A 13,357-nucleotide genomic window follows, 5' to 3' on the forward strand; every position below is an offset into this window, starting at 1 on the left:
GGATATCGACAGCCTCACCATTAATACTACTTTCACTACGAGCACCGTGACGGATAGGATTCCTGCAGATCCCCGTTGTGTGGCTGAATTGTGATCTTCCCCCGCTCCTCTTGCACTGCAATAACATTACAACAGCACGGAGAGAGAGGCATCATTAATTCATGAGCTAGCGAGATCAGAGTGGAGATAGAGCTCTTGGATTACTCTGGCACCTGCAACCGACAACAAATCTCAACATCACTTTGTTTGGGGTTTATCGAGGATGGAATAAAGAGTCTGAATGGACTTGCAGCAGACAAGGTGTTGTTTTCTCAAATTGGCGAGTTGCAGTCACCTCATAATTGTGACATTGAATTAAGACGCGAGATAAGGCCGCCGCTGATCCCAAATCTCTGCAGTGCACACACATGCTCAGACTTTCACACTTTGTTCTCATGTCACACTCAGACACATGCAGTGTGTGTGAAGCAGCTGGGGCTTCACTAATGGTCTGAATAGCACCGGACTGCACTTCATTCCCCTCTCTCCCACACTCTTCATTCTGCCTGACACATTGCCTTACACCAGGTGACAGCCCACCTGCCAAACAGTTCGGTGATGAATCCGAACCTAACCAAATTTGTTTTCCATCCCTTGTGTGGCTGTGCTGTCACAGCTGTGTCCTCATGTCCTTGACTGCAGCCACACGTCTTCTGGGTTAAACAGACCAAGTAAAGCAGCCAGCTGTATGCACATATACACACATTTATATATTGCAGGGAGAGCAGGACACCCCCTTAATCTCAGTCAGGTGAGGTGAAGGTAAAAGGAAGGACAGGTGGGACACGTCGTCCTGCAGCTGCCTGCCTCGTGACTGAACCAAAAGACCGGATTTGCCTCTCTCACTCCTTCGTTGACAGCTCATACATCCCTCTTTCTATTTACCGGGTTTTATTGAGGATGGCGCCACAGAAAATGGAGCTAAGCGAGCTGTTCCTAACATCACATCACTCACAGGTGTCAGATTAATGAGGGAGCTGTCAGTCACAAGCCAACCCACTTTTTCCTCCATATTGTCTCTTTTTTGAGGGATATAATATTGCTCTCAAACACCTGGAATACATGTTCAAATCTAAATGAACATTAATTTGGACTTTCTGATGGATTAACTGCCTGTTTTTGGTGTTTTATTTTATACACTGGTATCAGTCATGGGGAACTCCATGGGTTGCGTAAGGCCTCCTCGGGAGGGTGAACTCCCTGGAGCCGCCCCACTTTCACCAAAGAAGCGTCTACGTTTCAGACGTAAGCACAAGGGCAAGAAGAGCAGGAAAGGAGAGTTTGAACAGGAGGACCCTGAGCGACGGAGAAGCCATGAGCCTGATGAAAGAGAGGATGAGGACGAAGACGATGAGGAAAAGGAGGTTGCAGTTTTAGAAACAGCAGGCAGTAGCAAAGCATCAACTCTTATAACAGTGCCTGATACCCAGTTAACTCATTCCAAAATAAATCTGCACAGCAATACCCTTTCCCCTGGCACTGTGTATGCCGGTTTAGGGGCCCGTTTGGGCAACAGAATACTTGAAGCTTCCCCAAAGCCCAGCCCAGCCTGGAGAGGGGTTTTCTGCCTTCCAGGGGAGGAAGACACCGTAAGCGCCATCGTAGATGTCTCCAGCATCCCGAGTCAAACCACAACAACCACCCCAGTGAACACAGCTCCAGCTCTGGGTAGCACCACTCCAGGTGGAGGGAGGGTCTGTCGGGTTAAAGAGAAAGTCCAAGGGGTTTTAGAGAAACCTTGGATCCTCCGACAGAAGAAGGAGAAGACAGAGAGGGGGAGGGTGAAGAGAGAGGAAAAAGAGGACGGAGGGGTTAAAGGAGGACTGGAGGGGACAGAAGGTGTGGTGCGGACACCTTCAGGGAGGGAGCAAAAAGGCGTGGTCCACATCCGAGAGGTGGATGGTAAACTCTGCGTGGTTAGGACGGTGTACCCGAGTGATTTTGGCTCTCCAGTGTGGAGGGGGGAAACCGACAGTGAGGTGGAGGTCCGCAATGAGCCCCTCGCCCCATCGCCAGTCACAGGAAATATTTTGAAAATCCAACTGTCTGAGGACGACAAAAGTAGAGCTAAAATGTCTGCAGGAGATTTCCCCGCATCCGTCAACCAAATGCGGATTCAGGAGATGATGGCTGTGAAGGGATTCAGCTTGGGCACCCCAGTTCGTGGACAGGAGCAATCTTCTCTGTTGGAGTCGGGCTATGCCAGCGACCTGCCGCTGACCTCCCCAGAGACAGCGGGCACCACTCCCAGTCAGACGGACTGGGGAGGGCTGACCAGTAGCTCATCAGAGAGACTGGACTCAATGATGGAGAGTCCTCTGCAACAGACGACTGTGAAATACCTGCCGCAGGTTTGCCTTTATCTACCTCTGTCTTATCATCCACACAAATCAATAGCCAACTCTGTCAGATCTTTATCTTTAAGAGTGCAATGATAATTAGTTGATTAATCCAGTGTTTCCCAGCTCCTGGGCTGCTGACCAGTACCTTCCTCTGAGCATTTACTACCAATCTCCATGTAAACAATATGATATAGGCAGAAAAGTTGAAAAACTAGCCTGGGAACCAGATTAATCCCATTCAAAAAGATTTCCATCCAGATCCCAGACAGGCCAATCCCAACTTTTTTTCTAATTTGAGGCATGTTTGATACAGTGATTGACAGAACAGAGTCACCTTTCTCTGCTACGTCCAGCGCAACACATCATGTTCAAAAAACTCAGATCAAACTGTAGGCAGTGCTAATCAAATATCAAGCAATAATCTATTTCCCAACTCAAAGATTTTAAAAACACATTTTAGTGTCGAGCTCCAATGTACAAATGACAATAAAGAATTCTTCTTCTTTTACTCCTTTTTCTTCTTCTTCTTCCTCTTTGATATGCCTGATATCTGATAAGCTGCTATATATATAAACAGCCCATTATGCTTATAACTGATACTGATATAACCACTCCCCGCTTTTCATTGTATGCAATATTAATTCATTGTGTAAAATGATGCCAATATTATCGTATATTGCTACCATTTGGGTAATTTTGCTGTAAATTAAACAGTAGTGACATTGTGCATTGTGCTGTGCAGCCCATAAAGGTTGAGGTCTCTGGACCCCACTTTTCAAACCTGTGGTTTTTTAGTGCTGCAGAGAGGCATTCACAACTCTTGATTTGGATGGTGGTGGCTTTTTGAAGGGTGCCTTTGTTGTCATGTGATGTGCGATCTGTATTTGTGGTCATGAAGGGTTGTGTGTGTGTGTGTGTGTGTGTGTGTGTGTGTGTGTGTTCTTATCAGCTCTTGAAAGGCACTATGCCTCTCCATTCTTTCCGTCTCTGTCCCCAGAGTCTAATCAACGCAGCACAGACTGTCTCTCCATCCTTCTTTCCCTCCCTCCTCTTCTTCTCCTCCACCTCCTTCCATTGCGTGTTATTTTCCTCACAGCACACACACTCGCTCGCTCCTGACGTCTGTTAAAGTGTGAAAGACAGACAGGCCGGGTGTTTGTTTGTGTGAGAGAAGGGTCATTGCTTTAAATGACAGGGTTTCCTCCTGCTCCAAACGGAAACTTGTCATTTTCTAACCGGTTCAGCAGCACACAATATAACTGTGTTTGTCTGGGACTTTTTAGCTCCAGTGAAAAAGTTTGAGGTTACTCGTGGGCAAAGCTGAAGGATGACATGGGTTCATTTAAACATCATCACCATCATATTCTGATTTGCATTGTGGTCTTTTTTGTTACATTTGACTTTTTTTTTTTTTTTTGGACTGTATTCAGAATATTTTGCACAGCGTGCTGCCTTCAGGGCTTGATATTATTTAAAACGTTTTGGTACTTGTTTCAGTACCTTACTTAGAGAAATAGGTACATGTTTTATTTTACAAAAAATTGAATCCATAAACCAAACAATAGAGACTTTTTAGATATTAAATGTTCATGTTCCACAGGAAATCTTTTAATTTTAATCAGGAACAGGATTCTGAATTTTACCAGACAGCTTTTGGTATTTGATACATGGTGCTACAGACTCATTTTGGGAGGTCCTAAAACAGCACTGAAGTTGTTAGCCGTGATGCAAGGCTAGCATGCAAGGAAATATTTTTATTAAATCTATTTCTGCAACGATTAATCAATTAGATGTCATCTATCAAATTAATTGCCAACTTATATGATAATTGGTTACTTGGTTTGACCATTTTTTAAAAAGGGTCGAATTTCTTTTCGCTTGTGAATATTTTCTGGTTTCTTTATTCCTCTGTGACAGTAAACAGATTATCTTTTTTTTTTAATTTAGTGAAGCAAACAGAGCAGGTGAGAACAGGCAAAACAGGACAGAGCTTAATACGATGGGAGACATGGCAGGTTCGTTAACAAGCAGACAAACAAACAAGAGAATACCTTTGGGTTGTGAATATTTATTAATTGATCACTTGTAATATTAATGATCATTTAGCTGATTAATTATGATTTCAAAAAACATAAGAACTTCGCTAATACTAAACAATAGCCTACCATATGCCTTTTTTTCCCCAATAGAAGCTCGCAGCAGATCTGATAGCGCTGCATAGGCTGGGAAACATGCTTAGATGTAGAGGCCGAGACATACATGCAGAAAAATCAGACGCAGAGAGAGTTTCTGTGCTAGCTTTCAGCTTTTCACCTTGACAATGAAAAGGCTGCTGCAGCCACTGCAGTGATACAGCAGATGACGGCTGCTTTTCACAACAGCAGCCACGGTTTGCTCAGCTCTCCTCCACAGTAAGAGGCAGAACGGTATGGCTGTGCAGCACAGCCGCTGACGTCATGGCAGCTTGCGTGTAGCGCTTCATGTCTCGTTTGATGCACAGCTGCTGAGTCATGAGAAACACACATAGATACAGTACATCCACAGAGGGCCATGCTTAAAAGGGGTTTTTGACCGGGCTGCGATAATCAATACTCCTGTCTTGTGTGTTCCTGTGTCATGAGAGGGGTGTGTGGATGTGTCAGGATGCCTCTGCGTTCGGTTTAAAGTGCAGCTGTCCTTTCATGTGGGTGTGTGATGCCCTTCTCTGCATAAATAGGGATTTGAAATGCGCATTCATCAGCGAGACGGCTGGTTCGTCGAGCCTCGGGGGGATTCCTACCGCTCAAATTTATCCATATACCCGTCCTGCAGTGTCTGAAGCCATCCATCCATCATCTGTCCATCCATCCTTTATCTACTCATCCTTCCATTTTTGCTTCAAAACATAAAGCCAGAGGTACTTTTTTTGTTTAAGTGGCAGTAGAACAATTAAACCATCTCATTTCTCGTGTATTTTCTTTTCCTGTCTACCCTCCATTCTCCCCTCGTTGCCCCCCCCCATCCCTCGCTCTCCCTCCTCTCCACACAAACTTCAAAGAGGCCATGTTTCTATATCAGGGCTGGTCCAGAGCCACAGGGGGGCTGCTGGTGGATCATGGATATTTGTGACTGAATCATTGCTGCTGCCACCACCTCAGACAGATCTGTCAGTGCGTTTACATGCACAGTTAAATCCAGCTACAGTTATAGCTCCATAAGGCTATTTAATTACACTTGTCCCATTATAGAAGCACAGAGGGAGAATCAATTTATTGACAGAAGTATGTCAGGCTCTGTCACATAGGTGGAGATATGACCCCTGTCAGCTTTTTGGACCTTCTTCCGGTTCACCTATTATATCACATACCAAACAAGCTAGCAGGAGGCAAACAGGTTGCATGTCGTACGGTGACAACATGGATAACTTTTTGCCGTTGTACATTTTGGTCGTATTTTACTCTTTCCTTGGTAGCTTTGTCTTGTTTTATTTTCTTCCATTCTACTTGCCCTGTCCAAATTGGTGCGATTTCTAACAAAAAGATGGGAAAAAGGCAATGAGCAACTTGGTAATAAATGTCTCACAAATCAGTAGTATTAAAAAAAATATTTTCAAAAAAAAGCTAAAAGGAAAAATGTCTAGGGATTTTTTTTTTTCAGAAAAAGACAAGGAAAAACCATATTTTTAATGATCATAATATCATATTTAAAATTATTTTTTTCAAATATATTAAAAATTTTAAGCACTTTTCCAGGTCATTTATGTGTTTGTTTTTTCTTACTTTTACATTTTTTATTTTTTAAACTACTTTTCAGGCGATTTTCCTGTACTTTTAACTAATATCTTGCTAATTTGGGGACATCTCTTGTGTTATTGCTCATTGCCCTCCTTCCATGCTTTTGAAAGTGGAACTGCTCTTGTTTCAAAGGGTTGAAAGTCCAGTTTTAGTCTGACTAACACAATATTTCGACTTTTTCCAACATCATGTAAATGAGCTGTGTGTGTTCTTCTGTGCAGCACGCTTCTATATTCATCTGCACTGTTAGTAACGCTGCATCTCTATACTTAAATATCCCACATGAATATATACAGTACATTTAGACACCTCGCAGCAGAGATGCGTTGTTTCAACACCAGGACTTTAAAAATATACACACTTTGATATGTATCATGTATAAATTTGTGCGTTGTAGTTCACTGTAACCACAGTCTGTCTGTGAGAGGCATGTGATAAGTGCTGCGACCTGTTTTTGTGTGTGTAACCTATACTTACACTGAACTATACTTGATAGAATTAGTACGTATTACGTTCACACCTACAGTACTGATGCATTGATTTTTTTTTTGTGTGAACAGCTTCCTGCAGTGACTTTAATGCAAATGTGCATCTAAATGTTTAGTTTGTCACATATTTATTCGGTCATTTATTGAGGCAGAAAGTCCAGTTGTGCCACAGATCTTACAGTCTCCACAACTGGCATCATCATAGATGTCCAGTAGAGACGGACCTGTGGGACATCTGTTGTGCTGTGAGACATTTCACGAGCGATATAAGAGAAAATAAATAATCTCATCAGGTAGTTGATTAGTGGGTTTCTCTGATGAGTTAAGCTTCAGAGGAGTTTGTTCGGTTAATTAAACTGTTGGTATCTGCTTTGTTTTCTGGCTGAACTCCCAGCAGGATCATTTAGAAAGCAGCTGATGTTATGTTATCATGCTGTAATAACCACACTGATTGTTAGCTTCACAAAATGCATTACCTTGTGTGCAATCAGATGTGTTTACAATCGAGAGGCAAAGTCCCACCTCTACTGGTGTCCCCCAGTGGTCATTAATGGTAAGAGAGAAAAATAATTTTTCAGCCTGTTTGAATTGTGCCATGAATTGCACAGAAGTAATAAGTCTAACCTCTCCCTCCTTTTTGGTCATTTTTTGTCCTTCAATCCAAAGAGTACCTGTTTCTGAAACCTACACGTGAAGTAGCACTCCTCAGCCAAACTTTTTTTTCTTTGTTTTTTATTTAAATTGCTAACTTGTACGTTTTATAAACTTCAGTGCTCAAGCATGCAGAGGTTGAATCTTGAACATGCACGTGAAAAAATGCTTCTAACTCAAGGTTAATTTGCTTTTTAATTAGCTTTTGACCACAGCTCATGGTCTTTTTTCAGAAAATTAAACAGACTAAAGTTCTGTGCTTGATGATAAAAAGCTTCATTCTTTGAAGAATCGATACAGCAGTGAGATATAGTCAAAGCTTCAAAAAGAAAGCTGAGCCTTGAGGTTAGAATATTTTATTACAGAATATTTCATCACAATTCTTTTGCTACCAAAAGCTCCAAGACAGATGCTCAAGGACATATTTAAATCACCTTTAAAAATCTTTTTTATGTATGTATACATCTTATGAATAAATGAAGGGCAGACATGCACGGCAGTAAGTGGTGGATGAGATGCTGTTGCAGAGGGAGTGTAGGCTTTCTGTGCAGATATGCAGCCTTCACACAGAGTGCTGTATCAGTATTCAGATGGAGGATTGGATGCTCTGTAGTTCTCTGCAAAAGAGGTTGTAGATGCATAAAGAAAGATGGAGCTCACAGCAGAATCTACATTTTGTCGATTCCCATTCAGAGCACACGCTCCTTTATGTTTCCTGTATGTATGCATTGTGTGTAAATAATGGCTGGAAATCTGTGTGTGGTGTTCAGAGGAGTGTTTGTCTGGGGTAACCGTTGGCATGTTAAGAGCTTGACAACATACGGGTAGCTCTTACTGCACAGTGTCACAGCTCCTTTTTAACATTTTAAGTGTCCTAATTATTCTGTAGAGCTTTTCTAAACCATGTTTTTGTACGTATGTGCAGATTGATGTAATTTTCTTTGGTTTACACTCTGTGTAAAACTACTGTATATGCAGTGTGCAGTTGCCGTTCATCCCCTCCCCTCCCTCTCTGCTGCTGGCCTTGGTACTCTTTTTCATCTTTTCTCTCTCCCCCCTCCCCCTCTATGTCTTTTTTGGCTGTTGCTGCAGTCTCCTGGCACACACTGGACTTTCATACTGTTCTATATTAGCAGCAGGGACAGACTCAGAGAAACAGGGAGGAGTGTAGGACACTTAGTGAGGGAAGAAGGGATGACAGAAGAATACTGATGACAATAACGGCAGCCAAGCACCAACAGTTACTGCATATACATCACTCACCCTTTGTCAGTATGGACAGTTGGACCTAAACAGAGCTAACTGAGAGGAAGAAGGAAGCAGGGAGCAAAATGGCCAAAGTGGTCGTGTAGCTCAGTTGGCAGAACGTGCAGATAAAGTAGCTGTCAGTCTCCATGGAAGCCTGGTTTCTCTTCAGCCTCTGGCAGACATGGACTTTATGTCCTTGAGGTGCTTTCTGTTTTATTTTAGTCCTGGCTCAAAGAGTGCAGGACTTGTTTGCACCATCTTATAGTTCATACCAGAAAGTTTACAGGATGAAAGGTGAACATTTAAAAGTAGATTGGGAGCTTGGCTGACTTTTCATACCTTCATACCCCCCTTTCATTTCAGCAGAGTATATCATAAAAATTGACATTCATCATACTGTGTACTTTTACTTATCTATAGCAGTGGTTCCCAACTGGTGGGTTGCGGTCAAAAAGTGGGTTGTGGGTCCATTCTGAATGGACTATAAGTAACTCTTGAATGTGTCAAGTTTAAAAAAACAAACAAAAAACTCTTTATTTTGAAGTACAGTATATTTTCTCTACATTGCTTTTATTTTGAAGTACTGTTTCTTTTTTTTTCTTGCAATATGTTTTATTTCTTTGTGCTCTGAGCTGACATCTTGTTTACATTTTGTGAAATAAAATCAAATATGCGGTATATTATCGTATGTGTGGACCTCAAACTAATGACAAAGGAGAAATCTGCATCCTGTGGCTGGACCAGTTGGAAACCACTGATATACAGAAAACAGAAAAATACAGCCGTACATTTTCTGAATTCAACACGCTTTTTATCCCTTCATCCCTTTCTGCTGTTGCTGGCCAGCTGTTGACAGTCCTGTAACGTTATCGCCACCACTCGCAGTTGCCGTTCTCTTCTCAACTGTTCCAACAGTAGTGACTGACTCCTGGTGGTGCATGCTGTGCACTATAATACATCCTGAATATACCATCTAGGTATCAGTTTAATAGAAAAAGAAGTGTCCACAGTTTTGATGGTATTTAATATCATATCACGTTTTCTAAATAATCTGGCATACTGTAATATTGTGATACCGCCCAGGCTTACTCTGAAAACCTGATTCATAATGCAGACTCGAACCCGTCCTTGGCTGAGAAAATAACACATTCTGCACATGGATCCTGTATCTCTGACCTCGTCTCTGTTATTCAGCACATCAGGGAAAAACAACAGCGGGAAATGATTTGAATGTAGAAGAGGCAGCAGATGAGAGGGCTGACAGATTGATCAGCATCTGAGGCAGAACAGATGAAAGAACATGAAAAACTGAAGAGACAGATCGAGACTGGGGGGGGGCATGAGACAGAAGGAGATGAAGGAGAGGAGGCGATGTGTGAGGGGTAGGAGGGGGGTATACGAGTTAATGAGAAGGCTAGACTGTAGAGGATGGAGTAAAGAAACTGCAAATGTAATTAACTGAAATGCACATTCTTCTCACACACACTGAGCATTATTGATTATCAGAAAGATAAATGAGGAGTTTGAAGGTTGAATTTAAAGACATCTCCCATGAGTTTGTGTCTCATGAAAGCAAAGTAGTTGGTTGTTTCTGCCGACTCATTGTTGCTCAAAAAGCTAACTTTGTTTGCTGTTTATTACTATGGTGACTGCCTTGGAAATGCTTTAAGATGGAGCATTAGAAGAGCAGCAAGATCTAAAAAACGTATTCTTGATTCCTTTAATTCTTTATGTAAATGTAGCATTAATAATTTCTCAAAGTTGAGTCAGGATTGTGGACTTGCAGCTTAGTTTATTTCCGTACATCCAGCAACAAAACTCTACATTTCAGCACACAGTACAGGAGAATCTCAATTTTAACCCCCGTTCTGTCTCCCTGCTCCCTCCAGATTTCAGAGATCTATGTGAGCGGCGAGTCCGGCGACCTCACAGCCAAAGAGAAGCTGTTAATATGGAGCCAGCAGGCGACAGAAGGCTACCCCGGCCTCCGCTGTGTCAACTTCACTTCCTCCTGGAGCGACGGACGCATGTTCAACGCTCTGCTGCACAGATACAGGTGAGAGGATAAACAGCAAGATAGTGTCATCTTTGTAGTCGTTAATGATTATAAAGTCTGGATTTTTCAAGCTGAAACCCTTTTTACAGGGAGATTGTGCTGTAGGGCTGCTACTACCTTCTTTATGCCTCCTTTGCATTTTGACTCAGAATCAAATTATGGCGGCATCATGCTCCTGTGTTTGATTTTAGGCAACATAACAGGATTGTTATCATAAACAAATACATTTTCCATCTCTCGTCAATAGAGTTTTAATGATAGCATTTGTAAAGTGTTCTATACTTGACTAACAATCATGAATATTGTTCTTATCACAACTCATCTTTAATGTTGACAGTAAAAAAAAAAAAAAAAAAAAAAAATTAAGGCTTAATAAGGTGCCAGTGTGCATAAAAAGAGCATCAAAATAGAGCTTGTTCATCGTCACAAAAAAAAAAAAATCCCAGGGAAGGACCCCCCTAGTCTGCTAAACAGATTCAACAGTTAGGAAAGACAGACGCACACATAAAACACGTCCTCTGTGTGTTTGTTTTTACAGGCCAGACCTGATCGACATGGAGGTGGTGTCGCGGCAGAGCAACCGCGAAAACCTCGAGCAGGCCTTCGAGATCGCCGAGTCGCTAGGGGTGACCAGACTGCTGGACGCTGAGGGTGAGACTGTTATTCTGAAACATTTTAGTGACTTTTTTCTGGTGAGCTCTTTATACGGGGACTCTAAACAAAATGTTTAAACAAAAGAAAAAAGTCAACAGCTTGGTTAGATTTTTGTTTCTTGTTTATTTCCATCTTTTATTTTGGGATCATGCCAATAAAAGGACGCGCCAGCCAGCTCTAATGACTGACTGATTGATGCTAATATGTTTTTCTGGCTCTAACCTTGATGCTTCTTCGTGTTTCCATTTTGTATTTTTTCACACAAGCACTTTAAAATCAGCTACCATGCGATATTATTTTCCTCAGAGCAGAGTCATTTTGCTATTTCTGAGCCCAGTTTGCCAGCTGCATCAATAACTGTTAAACATTTCAATAATGTTACCACATATTACCTGTCACTCAAGTTTAAAGCATCGCTCCGTGTTGCTGCAAAAGAATTGGTGCTACATCGTGTGCTCAAACTGGTCAAGGTAAAATCACTGGATGATGTGATTTCTAGTGATTTTTAAGTATTAAGTTGATGTCGCATCTGTGCATTTCTAATTGTGCAATCAATGATTCTCTCACACTGAAAACACACCAAGCATCTGCATTATTCTTCTTTCAAAAACATGGGAAGATGGCAGTTATTAATGAACAAAACAATGACACAAAATGGGAAAGAAATTAGTGAAAAATACAAGAAAACAATCTTAAAATGAGTTTTAAAAAAGAGAGAAAAAGAAAGCTAAAAACAAAAACGGAAAATGTATTATTCTGTAACATTATTGTAAATACAAAATTATGGGAATTAAAAGTGTAGTTTTTCCACTTTTTTACCCTAAACATTTTTCATTTTTTAAAAATAATTTTCTAATTTTATAATTAATATGATTTGGAAACATGAAAATAAAATGATTTCATCTAACTGATAATGTGACTAACACCAATCTTTCTGCATGTTTTTTCTCTTTTCTCCTTAGACGTTGATGTTCCATCTCCAGATGAGAAGTCGGTCATCACCTACGTCTCCTCCATCTATGATGCCTTCCCCAAAATCCCTGAGGGAGGAGAGGGCATCGCCGCACAGGTACGTCACATTCTTCTCCAAACATACACACTGCTTCTACTGTGAAACCATTTATAAGTTGGAGTTCATTATATGTGAATCTTTCCAGGGTCCAGGGTGTTTATTTTATAGTACTTTTTCATGTTTTCTTCTTCATCTTCACTTCATTCTCAGCTTAAATGTGAAATTCCCTTTTTGTTTGCAAAACACTTGTGCAGCTTCTTGTGTAACGACCTGGAACTTTCAAATAATGGTGCAATTAATTGAATAGCGCAGCAGTCATTTATAATCAATTACTTTATGTAAAATGAAGCCTGTAAAAATGCTAAAATGTTCAGCCTGTGAATTTTTAATGACTGACTTCTACTGAAAAATCACTGCTCTCATCTCTACCTCCCCCTCCTCCGTCTCCCTTCTCTGCTCTCCTCCATCATCAGGAGGTGGACCAGCGCTGGTCAGAGTACCAGTCCAGGTTCTCCTCTCTGCTCCAGTGGAGCCGCCAGCATACGGCCCTCATGGCCAACAAGAACTTTCCACAAAATCCTGTGGAACTCAAGGTGAGCACCCAAGATCTGTCCTTCTTTTGAGACCTTATTTTTTCATAATACACATGCCTTTAACTTCTCTGTTAAATTAGTATTAGACTAAAGCAAGAAGAGATCTAATGTCTCTAGTAGGTTTTAAGGACCATCAGCATCCAAAACAGCAAGAGTTTACCACTAAATGCTGTAAAAATAAGTGATATGAATATAGATGTATGTATTTATGTATGTATGTATTTAGTCAGTCAATCAATGAATCAAATTTGATTTAAATATCAGCTTTCAAACAAATCGAATGCAATTCAAAGTGCGTTACAGTTTGATTGAAGAAACAAAAACAACAACAGCATAAGAAATAACCAAAAACCAATAACCAAAAAATAGAATAGAAGTATAAGCCATACATTTTTGATAGTAAGACACTGCATGAAGCCAGACTTAAAAAAAAGGTTTTTAGTTGAAAAGAATCAATATGTTCAGCAATGTTCCAGCAAGCTGTTCCAACGTTTTGGGGCG

At 41.1% G+C, this 13,357-nt stretch overlaps 1 protein-coding gene across 1 annotated transcript in view; it reads left to right on the plus strand.

Annotated features, from left to right (window-relative positions):
• Nucleotides 1–13,357, plus strand: part of macf1a (microtubule actin crosslinking factor 1a) — a 258,074-nt gene that overhangs the window by 119,929 nt on the left and 124,788 nt on the right. Inside the window, 4 exon segments of the mRNA XM_042506526.1 lie at nucleotides 10,431–10,597; nucleotides 11,136–11,248; nucleotides 12,214–12,320; nucleotides 12,737–12,856. Of these exon segments, the coding sequence (XP_042362460.1) occupies nucleotides 10,431–10,597; nucleotides 11,136–11,248; nucleotides 12,214–12,320; nucleotides 12,737–12,856 (507 nt within the window).

This window comes from Plectropomus leopardus, chromosome 18, assembly GCF_008729295.1.
Source record: "Plectropomus leopardus isolate mb chromosome 18, YSFRI_Pleo_2.0, whole genome shotgun sequence".
Taxonomy (NCBI): domain Eukaryota; kingdom Metazoa; phylum Chordata; class Actinopteri; order Perciformes; family Serranidae; genus Plectropomus; species Plectropomus leopardus.